Source organism: Ailuropoda melanoleuca, chromosome 6 (genome assembly GCF_002007445.2).
Source record: "Ailuropoda melanoleuca isolate Jingjing chromosome 6, ASM200744v2, whole genome shotgun sequence".
Taxonomy (NCBI): Eukaryota; Metazoa; Chordata; class Mammalia; order Carnivora; family Ursidae; genus Ailuropoda; species Ailuropoda melanoleuca.
The window spans coordinates 72223802-72238788 of record NC_048223.1 but is presented as its reverse complement, the minus strand read 5'-3'; the positions used below and the strand labels follow the sequence as shown (position 1 = coordinate 72238788).

The following is a 14987-nucleotide window of genomic DNA, read 5'->3' as shown; positions in this document are numbered from 1 at the left end:
CACTGCAAAGATTTTTTTCCTTTGTAATTGGTAAGTAATTTCTAGGGTGGTAATTTGCACTGTTCATTTTTTGTGTCCTACACAAATGTCACCTCTTAGTTTTATTCAGATGCCAGTACACTTAACAAGTATTAGCTATTGTTATTATTACTTAATTCCTGTTCCCCAAGCAGAAGTTCATATAGATTCTAGTTTTTATGTACCATATATATTTTAATGATACATATCTCATATTATGTGGTGGTTACAGAAATATCTTTCTTTTTTTAGTAGATTTTGAGGTACTAAATGCAGATATTCCCTCTTAGACATCTTTATGTTTCACATAGCACTCTACTGTAGCATTTTGCATATAGTAAGTACTCAGTAAATTTTTTTTTTTTTTTTACAGAAAGAGAAAATTGGCTAAGAAATCTCAAGTCTTTCTATTTAAACATTTTTTTAATCTCTGTATTAGGTACTGATTAAACTTAATGTTAATTATACTTTTTTTGTAGGTAAATGAGAAAACGGGACAGATTATACAGTATGATAAATTTTATATACATGAAGTACAAGAATTGATAGACATAAGGAATGATTATATCAACTGGGTCCAACAGCAGGCCTATGGAATGGTATGTTTCATATTACAGTGTATGATTTCATTTTTATGTATCTTTTATTGTCATAGAAAAGAAACAATTGCTTGTTTTTGAAACACCAAAGTTTTTTCAGAGCTTTTATTCAAAGCTTATTTTTGAAATAAAAACACTTTGGGAAGGAGTAGCTACTTATTATGCAGTATTTATAAGTAGACATTCCACTCTTACACCAGAGCCCAGCCAAACTAAAGAAAAATGCAAATGTGACATGGATTTTTAACTCTCACTTATTTTCCTTGAGGTTGCCTCTTAATTTTCTCATGTTGAGAATACTGGAGTCCCTGATACTGGAACTCTAGGAATGTATTACTATTGTGAGATTAGTGCCTCAGAATTATCAGAAGAGAGTTGTAGGGCCATTGATTCCAGTTTCCCCCCTTCATGTTTTTTAATTTTATTTCAGAGTTTTGACGTAAATCCCCATGTGTACATACTTCTTCCTGTGTCGTCAAGTCTCTGATAACTAGACACTTAATGTCCCATTAAAATAATAGCAGTCTTATAAAGCTTCATTTAGACACACAAAATTTTAATATAGAAATGGGTAAGCAGTTAGATCTAAAACAGTTTTGCTAACCATTGTAGTATACTTGAGGCCAACTTTTTTCCCCATGAAGTAGATAATTTAAGCAGATGTATGTAGCAGTTATAGAAGGGCAGGTAGCCTTTCACTGCTTGCTAGGCACCAGCTGCAAACTCCTTGTGCATAGGCACTCTATAATTTTATTCACCAGTACTTCTAATAGTGTCTGGAATATGTGTAGTAGGCACCAGACACATACAGTAGTTTTTGAATGGCAGTGTGATTAGTGCATGCTAATTTTAGAATACTCTCATCTGTAGAAATCAGGTCACTTCTGAACATATTTTGCTTCCCTAGGTATATGCATTTTGATTGGGAGAGACTTGTTGATTTTTTTTTCCCCCAGAATCATTGGGAGTCTAGGTCAGATTTGTAGCCTTTGTGTAGATTTGGGTCTACTCCTTTGCTCATTCAACAAATACTGAGAATATTGAGAATCTCTAGTGACAGGCATCAATTTAGGTATTGGAAATACAGTGAGGAACCAGACAGATAAGGGCCATGTTCTTAGGCAGTTTATAATCTGGTGGGCAAGATGGAAATTAATCCAGTAAAAGCAAAAAAATATTAGCTAATAATGTATACTTTTTAAAGAATTAAAATAAAAGACTATAAGACAGACTGTGGTTGATTTCTTGCATTTGGGTAATCTGAAAAGTCCTGCCTGATGAAATATGGGCTATAATCTAAGTGATAAGAAGCAACCACGTAAGATCAAACCAAAGAGGATTTCAAGAAAAATGAATATCCGGTAAAAGACCTTCGGTGAGAACAAGCTTGACATGTAAGGATAGGAAAAGGTCAGTGTGGCTAAAATATGGGAGTGGAGGGTTTAGTAAATTAGGAACAAGAACTTAGATTTTTATCTGAAGTGTTATGGTAAGCCATTGGAGGGTGAGAATCCTGACTTTGCATATAAGCCCAGACACAGCAGTGTAGGGTGCCCTAGATCCTTGAGCAGTGTTTTGGAAACTGGAGTGATATATGGACCCCTTTTAAAGTAAAACAATTTCTAAGAAGTCCAGTATTCATTTACGTTATTTATTATTGTCTTATTTAAATATGTACAAACACTAAACTAGTTCTAAACTCCTGGTGGTTAGATTTTAAAAGAACTCAAAAGCCATAACAAATTTATAAATTAATTATAAATAACACTATAAATTTAAAAATCAAGTTAATATTAGTGTGGAGGATAATTGTTTTGATGATCAGGACTCTCACCTGACAGCCTAAATATGATGAGAAAGTAGTATAATGTAAGAGCACCTGGGTTCAGATCCCAGCTTAGCATTTCCTCACTCTGTGTCCTTGGAGAAGTGACTTAATTCTTTTTCTGTAAATTAGGGATAACAGTACCTACCTTTTATAGTTACTGAGAAGATTAATTGGTATGATCCATATAAAGTGCTTAGGGCAGTTCTTGGCACATAGTTAAGTCTTGGTAAAATGATTGTTATTGCTGGCTGCCTATACACAGGCTTTGTTTGGCAGTAGCCTCTATTCTGAGGTGTCTAGTAACTCTGTTATCTTGCTGTCTTTCTCTATTTGAACTACAATGAAACATTTGCAATTAGAATGAGATGTTGTACTCATTTGGCCTTCACTCATCAATCACATCATTTATGTATGAAGTCCTAGATATAGCGATCCTTCCTGTTTGGCGCCAGTGTGATTACATTCACAACCATTGCAACTCTAGGAGTTTCATGGTAATACTGGGATTATAAAATGGATTATCCTAATTTTAGATTCTTTGAATCAATTTTTTAAAATTCTGGTATAAAAACTCTAAAATTGCAAATTCTCTCAGAGCACTCATAGAGCCCTAAAATTATATCCTCTGGGGATCTACAAGCCTAGTTTGAGAAACATTATCGTAGAGAATCATATCCTCCAGTATCACTATGAATTAGTTACCTTTGTCATCTGAATTTGTTTAGTTTGTAGGTCATAAACTACTTGTATTCTGAGCAAGTAGGACAAATGCTAGTCTAATAGGATTTTTTAGTTTGTAGTAGTCTTGGTACTATGTGGAAAAGCTGTGGTTTGAATGTTTACTTTTAAGTTTGGCAGGCCCGATCCAAGCTCCTCTTGGTATATAGCTGTAGTGATATCAAATTAAATTTCCTTAGGAGTTATTACAGTGCTACTGTTTTCTGCTAAGGGGGAGGCAGAAGAGGAGTATCTTCCTATTTCTAGGCTTTTTCTCTTTGCTTCTCATTCTCTCCAGATTGTATGTTTGCTATGCTTGATAATTGTCCTCTATTACTGTACTCTTTCAACCACAGGCTTTTCCTTTCTCTTCATTTGTAGACAGAATGAGTGAAAGCTTGTTCTTTAATTTGCATAGTGGGTTTAATATCACATCTTAGAAATCAAAATGTAGAACCCATGATTTACGTTCTTCTAATCTACCTCTGGGGATAGAAAGCTGGCATTTACTTTGAAGGTCTTTGTGCAACTCTTATATAGTTCATTAATTTATATTATGACATTGGATTTCACAAAGCTTCTTTCACATTTCACATTTACACATAACTCTAAAAACTTTTTTTCCCGGGGCTTTTTAATAAAATTCATACTTGTATTACTAGTCTTAATGCTAGGCTGAACTATCACATTAACACTCTAAGTAAGATTTTAAAGAATCTATCCTAAAGATAATTACATGCTATTTTGTGATGATATGGATGTGTATGTATGTGTATTTGTGTACGTATATACATATGTATATACACATATATACAAACGTATATGTATGTGTACATACATGTATACCACTATTGAATAAGAGTTATAGTCTTGAAATAATTCCATTGGTTCAGTGTGGAAGCTTAAAATATTCTTTGGTAAAACATAATTACTATGAGTTGTAAGGTATATATAAGTATTATATACACACACGCATGTGTGTGTGTATGAAAACTTTACTTTGTTCTAAATACTGCAAGGAAATTAATTTACATTTATTATATTTGTCTTCATGCTATAATTTTTTGAGATCTTTTTTTTTCCTCCATTCTTTTCTTTCCCAGTCAAGGATTTTAAGAATCCAGCAGGTATACACTTCCCTGATCCCTAAACAATAAAAACTAATTCTGTGAAGTTCTTTGCTTTTCTTATAATATCCTTTTGTACTGCTGAGACTTCTAACTTTACCTCATCCCTTCATTTTCCCATCCCTTTTTACCTCTTTCTTTTTACATGATTTTATAAAAATTTTTGCTTGATCCTATATAAGCTTCTCTGTTGTTTTTTTTTTAAAGACTCTGATCTTGGTGTATGAAACTTTTTTTCAGTTGAATTCCTTTTGCTTTTTCTCTGTTTTTCTCCCTCTACAGTTAATCTCTTGGCAAAATAAAATGGCACCTGGGTTCTCTTTCTCTTCTGCTATTTGCTTTTTCCCCACTTTATAGGTACTATTCCCAGTTGTATATTTAACTCTTTTAACTTTGCTTCTAAGTTGAAAATACTTTAGTGGTTGCTACTAAACTCTGCTCTTTTTTCTTCCCTTGCTTATACTTCTAGTTACTGTACATACATATCATAAATATTTATTTAGTAAAAATTGACTAATGTAGAATGATGTATAGAAAGGTATGTGCTGGGTCTGCTTGTTTGAATTACTATATGATTCATGTTATGCATTTTTAAAAATACTCATTTATTTCAAGAGCTGTAAAGCTATGTAAGGCATGTCAGATACAAGTAGATACTAATGAAAATACTTGGTGAAATTTTTACAGTCTTTGATGCTACATTACATATATATTTTTTTAAGTCACAAGTCTTTATTTATTTGATATTAGTTGTGCTGTATATATAAATAATCACTGCATTTGTTCTGTGGTGTTGAAGTTGTACTTTAACTATGGACAGTGCTGAGCTAGCAACGTGATGTGTTCACCAGCAAACTAGATAGACTGATATGACAGTTGGGGAGACCAGCTTGGGAAAGATACATCAGTACTTTCTAGGTTTGAGTTTTGTTCTCATTTAATAAAAAGAAGAAAAGTACATTTGTGCTCCCTTGCAACTGTAATATTTCCTAGAAAAGTTCACCCTTGCTTTTTAAAGCCCTCTTATCATTTTTAATGGCATTAATGTTTAGCTGACTAAATTCTTCAACTAGCTCCTTATGCATTAGATTACCAAATTATGTTTGCATATTTCCATTTCCTTCATGTTTTAGAAGTTACTGTATTTCTATCTAGTTACCAAGACCTTTCATATTTACTGGAATTACTTCATTAACTTTAGTATCCCCTCTTCATGCCTTCTTAGAGTAATCCTGTGTTATGTCATTATATCAAGATGACACCAGCAATGGTATAATGTTTGCCATAAGTAATTAGTTGAAACTAAAAGGTGCCAAGGAGCTCCATCTTTTTGTCTATAACCAGCCATCATTAGTCATTGGTGTTAAAAGCATCCTTAGTGAAGTCTGTTTTAAACCATGAGAACCTGAGTTTTGAACATTGCTTCAAGCCTTTCTCACTCCAGCTTCTAGGACATTGAGTAACTAAAATTAGGCATGATTTGACCCATATTTAGGACTCCCATCTAAAAACAGCCAACAACTGGTGCTTGAGTATGTGGATTTGGAGCCAGTAGTAGGTCACATATTGAATGATATGTTGAATTTTTAGCAATAGAACTTTAATTGACCTCACATGTTTTATGATAGCCTTCTCTCCAACCCCACTTGACTTTGTTTTCCTTTTAAAATTCTCTCGGAAATACTACTTTGACTGAATCAGGTTTGCAACTAATATAACAACTACCTTGCAACTCTAATATTTCCCAGAAGAGTTAATCCATGTTCTTTTAAGCATTTACCTTTTTTCTTTTTGCATTTACCTTTTTTATAAATGTTTGAGCTTTTGTCTAAGATCCTTAACCCTTACATTGAAAGTTCTAATAATGATCTTAATCTGGTTTACCCTTTGATTCTACCCTTCCAGATAATCATTCTATTTGGTATCTAAAAGCCTCTCTTTTCTCAAGTTTTCTGTAATGTCCCATTATTTTCTATATCCCTTTCAGCTTACAGTAAAACTTAGGTTCTGCTTTAGTATGGTTTAGTCATACCATAAATTCTAACAATCTTAGTGACTTCCCCAGTGCATAATGATGTGCATAGCACCTTTATCTATTTAATGGAGCAATAAAAAAAATAGTGCCTATATATTATTTTATTATTTACTTAAGAAAAATTTAATCTCCCGTGATATAAACTGTCTTGGTATCTAGTATGTTATCAAGCAGGCTCTATAGGTAGTCAGAAAATATTGAAAGGGTTTCTTTGCTTGTTTAGACTTTCATTGTAATAATAGCATGTTTAAAATGTCCCACAAGGTATACTATAAAAGAATGTCAGTGTGCCTGTTAAGTTGGTCTCAAATTAAACTGAGCGTCATCTGAAAGGCTTTCTCTACAGTACAGCTTCTAAATATGTTCTTGTTTAACCCTGCCAGGAAGGGCACTTACCTAGTGATAATGTGGTACTCTGAATTTTAAAATATTAATCAGTAATTTCCTTTCTCTGAATTGGATTTGTATGGAGTCTTATTTTGCGTATGCTCATACTGCTTTGGTTTTATTTAGCACAATATAGTGAGAGAACCCTGTCTTTGCTCGTATCTTAAAGTCTCCAAAGGTACCTGAAAGGTGTGCGAGCATTTAGCAAACTACGAGGTTAGAAGGAATAGTCCGCACAAGACTGCCCTCACTTCTTCCACCAGTTGCAGTTTTGGGGAGTTTCCCACACCCATCCTTAGGTTCAATAATTGGCTGCAAGTTCTCACAAAACTCACTGACAGCTGTTATACTGATGTTTACAGTTTATTATAGGGGAAGCACACAAATTAAAATGAATCAGTTAAAACAACTAATAGCTTAGTTTTCTTCACTTTATTTACATATAGCATTTTAATCTACTAAAGACTTTTCAAACATTTTTTCAAAATTAATCAAGTCCTGAAGTCTGAGGGATATTTTCTCCATTTTCCAGGTGGTGAAACTGGGACATAAAATTGTATCTTCAAGACCAAGTTTAGGTTTAGTTTCCCTATTCTTCCTAAGTTCTACAAATGGGGTACATAGTTGCTAAAGCCAAATTTCATTATGTTCAAGCCTTGATAATTTTATGACCACAAGATACATGAGACAAAGTTCTTATTTTTATAGCTACAGCTACATAAGGTGCACATGCGATGGGTAAGTTTTGCTGTAGGTGTATTTTGGTCTACTTCATTAATTCAATATTCTGTAGCAAAATACATGAAATGCTACTTTGAATAGAAATAGTTGAATTTGGACACTAACATTGCTCTTTCCTCATTACTGTTACATTCTGCACTGCTGTCTTAGGATGTCAACCATGGATTAACTGAGGTAAGTTTGGTGTAATGAAGCCTCTTGTTCAGAGTAAGATATACTCTGTTTTGTCTTAAGCGATAGGAGAGCAAAAGGTTTCTGTTTTGTGTGACTTTTATTTTTTTATTAAGTATTTGGGAATTTCCTATATAACATTTCAGAGGAATTTTCTGAAGAAAAGTGAAACCTCTGTTTTAGTTAACACTACACCTATATGATGCCTTTCAACGATATTTGTGTTAAAATAGTTTCATCCGTCCTAAAGTCTTTCAGTATAAAATTAATGTGTGTCCTTTGTAATAAGGAAGGCAACTTTTAAAATCTGACAAATGCTTACCCAGTAAGGTAGAAAATATTTTATATTACAGAACTAAAATGATTTTCAGTTTTCAAACTAATTGATACTCAAAATGATCATAAAGTTAAACTCATTATGGTCATCTTCCTCACTTTGTGTAATATACTATCTTAACATAGAAAGTTCTAGCATTTTAGTTTAACATTATCAACAAACCTAAACCACCTTTTTAACACTTGGGATCATTCTAGTACTTCTTTCATACTTCTGTTATAGACTTTAGGTTTTATTGTTTTGTTTTGTTTTGTTTTCCAGCAGTTGAACCAGGGAAACATTTAGAGTTAACTTTATATCATGGGCCTAATATTGTGTGCTTCCTCATCTTCACATAGAAGTAGCACATAAAATTATGAAATCATAGACATTTAGAACCAGAAGGGACCTTGGAAATCATCTTGGTAGTTTTGAGTTTCAGAGTAGTGAAATCACTTTCTGCCAGGTAGTGGCACAAATATAAGATCAAGGCAAAAATTGTCATATGAAAAATAGTAAAGAATGAGGATTTAAGGTTAATATAACTCAGCCTGCTGTCTTATATGTTGACAACAGAGAGTTGATAGTCTCATTTGGGCCCTGTTGGATTATTTTGTTTGTTTTTGTTAAGGGAGACTTAGATAAAATACACTTAAAAGAAGGCATTTAGGATGGAGAAGGGCTGGAAACCATATTATTTTCAGAATGTCTGGAAAAACTGGGAATGTTTACTGTGAAAGAAAGACAATTTAGAGAGAACATGGGGACTTGAAATACATTAAACCGTATATGCTTCCCTGCAATGAAGACTGAAATACAGAATGAAGTAATGCATAGTGATGTATAGAAATGTGAATTCACATTTAATAAAGAGAACTTTCCTAAGCACTTAAGTGGGTTGTTTCGTGTTGTATTGTCTTCACAGAAACCTTATAGCAGGGGCTCTGTTTCAGAGCTGACACAAAAACATTGCCTTGTTGGCTACATGGTAGGAATACATCCTTTTCCAACTGCAAGAATCTATGGCTGGAAATTCGTAGCTCTTTGTATTTTTCTGCATTGTTAAAATACTTAGCAATCAATCACTGTATTACTTGCTAGGATAAATAATTGTAAAGTGATTAATGTGTGATAATGGTAATAATAGGTCAGTTTTCTCAACTTTAGAGGATGACAGAAAAGAATACTCATGCTAATTTTGTAGGTTAAACAAATGTTGATTTATAATAATGTTGGCACTCTAATGGCATACGGTAAATATCTGTTAAATGAATGAATAATTGGTTTGCTTATTATTGGCCTCAGCTACTAGAGTAGCCCTAAAATATAAGAACTGAGTAATGTATTTAACATAGGAGCCCCCAATTTTATTTTATTTTTATTTTTAGAGGGAGGCGGAAAGAGAGAGAGGAAAATAGGGAGAGAGAGAGAATCTTAAGCAGGCTCCAGTTGTATGGACTTTGAAGTATACAGTTCCCTCCTAAAATTGGGGTTATTGGGGATTGGGGTTATTCCAGTGCCTCATCTGATTATCAGTAAAAATTCCATATTTGGAAGTAAGCAATATGTTTTATTCATAATTCCTGAAGAGCAGATAAGTGAATAAACCAAGAATGTGATCAGCTTTAAAAGAAATGACGTTACTTACAAAAAAATACATCACAAATCAATTTGTACTAATACATTAATTTTTTATTTCCAGTTGGCAGATATCCCTGTTACAATCTGCACATATCCATTTGTATTTGATGCCCAAGCAAAAACTACTCTGTTACAAACAGATGCAGTCTTACAGATGCAGGTAAAATATAGTTTAATACTAATCTGATTTGAGAATGGTTTTTGAATTGTTTCTGAAAGGTTTTTTAAAAAGTAAATACTTGAAGTTTGCCTATAATCAGTAATCCTTGGGAACATTCTGTACCTCAGTGATCTGGCTTTTGCAAAGTACCTTTGGTATCTTATAAAGAGGACTGTTGCATGTGACATGTATATTCTTATGAGGGCTACTTATATATATTTAAATGAAAATAGAATAGTTTAGCCCTTAATCATTTTATATCTAAAAAAAAGTAAAAGCCTTTTTTGTTACAGAAATATGCAATTTTTGTAAACAGTTTTACTAGTTTACTTGATAAACATTGGTTTGTTTCAGATCTTGCTTCATTATATATTTATATTCTTGGTAAAAAATGGAAGTAACTAGAGATGAGATGATGTAAAGAAAGGCATTTGGTCACTTGTTAGGGGAAGGATATGAAGTTTTCCTTGAAGAAAGTTTTTAGTAATAAAAAGGTGTTTTCCTAAGATTGGTCATCTCCTGCACTTCCCTCTCCTTTCTCCCCCAACTTGCTCTGTTTTATGTTGAACATTTTTTCATTAAAATGATTTTTAAAAATATTTTATTTATTTATTTGACAGAGAGGGGGCATAAGCAGGCAGAGCAGCAAGCAGAGGGAGAGGGAGAAGCAGACCCCCCGCTGAGCAGGGAGCATCCTGATGGGCTCAATCCCAGGATCCTGGGATCATGATCTGACCCAAAGGCAGATGCTTACCCAACTGAGCCACCCAGGCACCGTTATTATGAGTCCTTTTTAAACTGATTTATATTATGACTTTGAGAGCTACAGATTTGCTTTATCTTTTGAGCCTGTAAATTAAAAAGTTTTTGCATTCTGTTTTCTAGTATAGTGTATCAGACGGTAGAAGCTAAGGACTAAGAGAAGGATGAGAAGAAACCTTGAGCACTAAATGCTTTAAAAAATTATCCCCCCCACCCAATTTTGATAGTTAGTTTCATTCCTTTAAAATAAATGCATTTAGTATTTTAAGTGCCTCCCCGTACTTAAATCATAAATACTAGGGGAGGGGCGCCTGGGTGGCACAGAGGTTAAGCGTCTGCCTTCGGCTCAGGGCGTGATCCTGGCGTTATGGGATCGAGCCCCACATCCAGGCTCTTCCGCTATGAGCCTGCTTCTTCCTCTCCCACTCCCCCTGCTTGTGTTCCCTCTCTCGCTGGCTGTCTCTATCTCTGTCGAATAAAAAAAAAAAAATCTTTAAAAAAAATAAATAAATACTAGGGGAGTTTTAGAGATGTGCTTATATCCATTTTCATCAACAGAAGAAATAAATATTTTTATAGGGTTTATACTAATAGCTGGCAGACCAGTTTTTTGATGGTCATTGTTAAAACAATAATTGCCTCATGCTTTTAATATATAGTATATTCCATTTTAGAACAAGAACACAGGAAAAACCATAGGAAAAAAACAAAGCTTTTAGATGGTGAAGGCCAAATGCTTGGTTTGTGAGCACACGTTGGTCACTCTACTAGATGAATTTCTATAATACTACTTAGCCAGGCTGTTCCTTATTCTCATTAGAGGTGGTTTTAGTGCTGCTTTCTTTTTCTTCTCTTCATCCCAGTTATTTTTTGAGAAATAGCAGTGTTCAGATTTACCATATTACAGTTGCATGCTTGCTTAATGGTATCATTAGTTATACTTCAGTATAAAAACATTCAAAAGGACACTCTATATCAGTTTTTTAAGCTCTTGGCTCTACTAGATAACTGTGTTAGGTGCTCTGTGAATTTAGTAGTATAGGTACTATTACAGGAATTATAAATATAGGATTATAATCAATAGGTAGAAGTTAGCTTACCCAGTCACATTAGTTTCTTTATAGCATTGCTATTAAAATTTTAATCTTTTGTTTTCTAGATGGCTATTGACCAGGCCCACAGACAGAATGTCTCCTCTCTTTTTCTCCCAGTGATTGAATCTGTGAATCCCTGCTTAATTCTAGTTGTGCGTAGAGAAAATATTGTAGGAGATGCAATGGAAGTCCTTAGGAAAACAAAGAATATAGACTACAAAAAGCCACTTAAGGTAATTTGACATTTTTTATTATATATATTACAATACGTGGTCAGCAATTAATAGTTTAAAAAATTTAAGATTTTTATATGTATCTTTGAAACTTAATAAGTAAAACTATATAAAACTTCTTAATTTTTTTAAACTATTAATTGCTGAGCATTTATTGGTACTAAATTACATGTTATGGGCTCTCGGCTCTCCAGAATATACTTCCATTTCTTTACATTCAGTGTTTGCATTATGCTGTTTTAGGTTATATTTGTTGGAGAAGATGCTGTTGATGCAGGAGGAGTACGCAAAGAATTTTTCTTACTCATCATGAGAGAATTGTTGGATCCTAAATATGGCATGTTTAGGTATTACGAAGATTCCAGGCTCATTTGGTTTTCTGATAAGGTGAGGTCCAACTGTCTAAATTATTTCTATGTATATAGCTATGTATGTATACCTACATGTGTCAGGTTGACTCAGTAAATAAAAGTTATTACTGGATTCCTAACATATTCAGAGATTTGCTTTATTACAGTTTGAAAAATTATAAACTTTTGGACTCAGAGTCATCAGAACACCTTCGTGCTTCTCACACATTTCAAATTAGCAGAATAAATTAAAGGAATGGTCAGCCTGAGAATGATGTTGACCTTTCTTTCTGCTGATTTAGATTTGAGGATTAAATAATAATTACCAGGTTAACTTTTTCTTCTGGGAAGAATTAATTTATCATTAGCAGTCATTGATTTCTCTATCTTATCATTTAGGGCATAGGTAACTACTCAGCAAATTTTAGTCCATAAGTTCTTCTCTACACATGTTCTTGTAAATAAAGTCACGTCCTCTCATTTACCTGTTCATGCTTGCTTTCTAGCTACAACTGGGAGAGGCAGAGTTGAGTAGTTAAGACAAAGACCCTGTGATCAACAAAGCCTAAACTATTTGCCATCTGTCACCTTGCAGAAAAAGTTTGCTGACCCTTGATTTAGACTATAAATGAAATAGGGATGGTTCAGGTATAGAATGAAATTTGAATAGAATATTTACTGTTGGTTTTAAAAACCTCGATGTGTTATTTATTCATTGTTTTAGGAGGCTCGCCTCCTTTGTGATGTTAGCAGTCATTGATGATTAGTCCCTAGGCTCATTAATTTATTAGGTTGCAAAACCAGTGCTACTCTTAAATTTCTTTTTCATTTTATTGGCTTGGATACTTCTATACAGAGAAATTTCCCTACATCTACTATTTGGTTCCTTAGTAGTATAATTCATATGGGAAAGGATTCACTTTCTTCAGTTACCAGTTTTGCAAAAGAGTGAATCTGTTCATTGACATACTCCAGTGGTGACAATTTGTTTTTTAGTTTTGTTTTCAAATATTATTAGTTCATGGATTTAAATATATTTGATGTTTTCAGTCCGTTGTAGTTATTATCTTTATTGATGCTCATATTATCCCATCTTTGTCTAGGGAGAGCTTTACAGGTTGGAGAGTTTGTTTTGCTTTGCTTTAAGATTTTATTTGATAGAGAGACAGAGGACAAGCAGGGGGAGGGGCAGAGGGAGAGGGAGAAGCAGACTCCCCATTGAGCAGGGAGCCCCATGAGGGGCTTGATCCCAGAACCCTGAGATCATGACCAGAGCCAAAGGCAGATGCTTAACTGACTGAGCCACCCAGGCGCACCCCTTGATACCTCTGATTCTATGCAAACATCACAGAGTTTACTGTAGCCTCCTTTTCCATTTTATGTGACTTAAATCAGTAGTGAGAAAGTTCACAGCTAGCATCTTCAAGATACTTACTCAATTACCCTGCATGTAGTCAGTCTTTTTCCTACACTGGCTAAAATCTCAGCCCTAGACATACTGGACCATTACCTCAGAGTAGTTGTATTAGCTAAAAGCTCAGTCCTGACAAGGAGAGGGAGAAGGCACAGGGCCATATGTTCTTTATGAATATTTTTTAAAGAGGTAAATAAAATTCATATAACAAAATTGGCCATTTTAGGAATTTTTTTAATGTACAATTCAGTGGCATTTAGTACATTCACAGTGTTATGCAACCATCACCACAGATAGTTCCAGAACATTTCATCACCTAAACAGGAAACCTGTACACATTAAGCAGTCACTCCCCATTTCCTTCTCCCTCCAACCCCTGACAACCACTAATCTACTGTTTGTCTTATGGACTTGTCTATTCTTGATATTTGCTATAAATGGAGTCATACGTTATGTGGCCTTTTGTGGCTAGCTTCTTTCACTTAGCATGTTTTCAAGGTTCATCCATGTATCAATATTTCATTCCATTTTGTACCTGAATAATACTGATTTGTATAGATACATACCATATTTTGTTTATCCTTCATTAATCGATAAACATTTGGGTCGTTTAACTCTTTTGGTAAAATGTTATGAATAATGCTGCTATGAACATTTATATACAAGTTTTTGTTTGCAAATTGTTTACAGTTTGGGGGTATGCGTAGGAGTGGAATTGCTAGGTCATGTTATAATTCAGTTTGACTTTTTAAGGAACCACCAAACTGTTTTCCAACATTTGCTGTTTTCCTTTTTATTAAATTATATATTTCAAAAACATATTTACTTTTATCTTATTAGTATAGTGAATATGAAGTGGCATATCATTGTGGTGTTGAATTGCATTTCCCTAATGACTAGTGATGTGCTTGTTTGGCCATTTGTTATATTCTTCAGCAAAATGTCTTTTTAAGTCCTTTGCTCATTTGTAAATTAGATTGTCGTTTTGCTGTTGAGCTTTAAGAGTTATTTATATATTCTGGATGCTAGATTCTTATCAAATGTATGATTTGCAAATATTCTCTCCCATTTTATGGGTTGTCTTTTCACTTTCTTGGTAATATCTTTTGACACACAAAGTTTTAAATTTTGTTGAAGTCTTATTTATCTATTTTTTTCTTTTGTTGTGCTTTTGATGTCATAACTCAGAAACCATTGACTATAACCCCTGAATTTTCTTCTAAGAGTTCTGTAGTTTTAGCTGTTAACAGATCTTTGATCTATTTTGAGTTAATTTTTGTCTATGGTGTAAGAGTTCAGCTTCATTCTTTGCATGTAACTAGTTGTCCCACCATTGTTTATTAAAGAGAGTATTCTTAGTACCCTTGTTGAAAATTAATTGACTACAGAGGTAT

General features: G+C 33.7%; 1 protein-coding gene across 7 annotated transcripts in view; it reads left to right on the top strand.

The window, feature by feature from the left end:
• HERC4 (HECT and RLD domain containing E3 ubiquitin protein ligase 4) overlaps positions 1–14987 on the top strand; it is a 134543-nt gene that overhangs the window by 95574 nt on the left and 23982 nt on the right. For 3 of the 7 annotated variants that reach the window (XM_034662596.1, XM_034662593.1, XM_002913742.4), the window contains 5 exons: positions 498–617; positions 7603–7626; positions 9642–9740; positions 11662–11829; positions 12073–12216. In XM_034662596.1, coding sequence (XP_034518487.1) covers positions 498–617; positions 7603–7626; positions 9642–9740; positions 11662–11829; positions 12073–12216 — 555 coding nt within the window. The remainder of the gene's footprint in view (positions 1–497; positions 618–7602; positions 7627–9641; positions 9741–11661; positions 11830–12072; positions 12217–14987) is intronic. The other 4 variants (XM_034662597.1, XM_034662594.1, XM_002913743.4 and 1 more) reach the window with 2 other exon arrangements.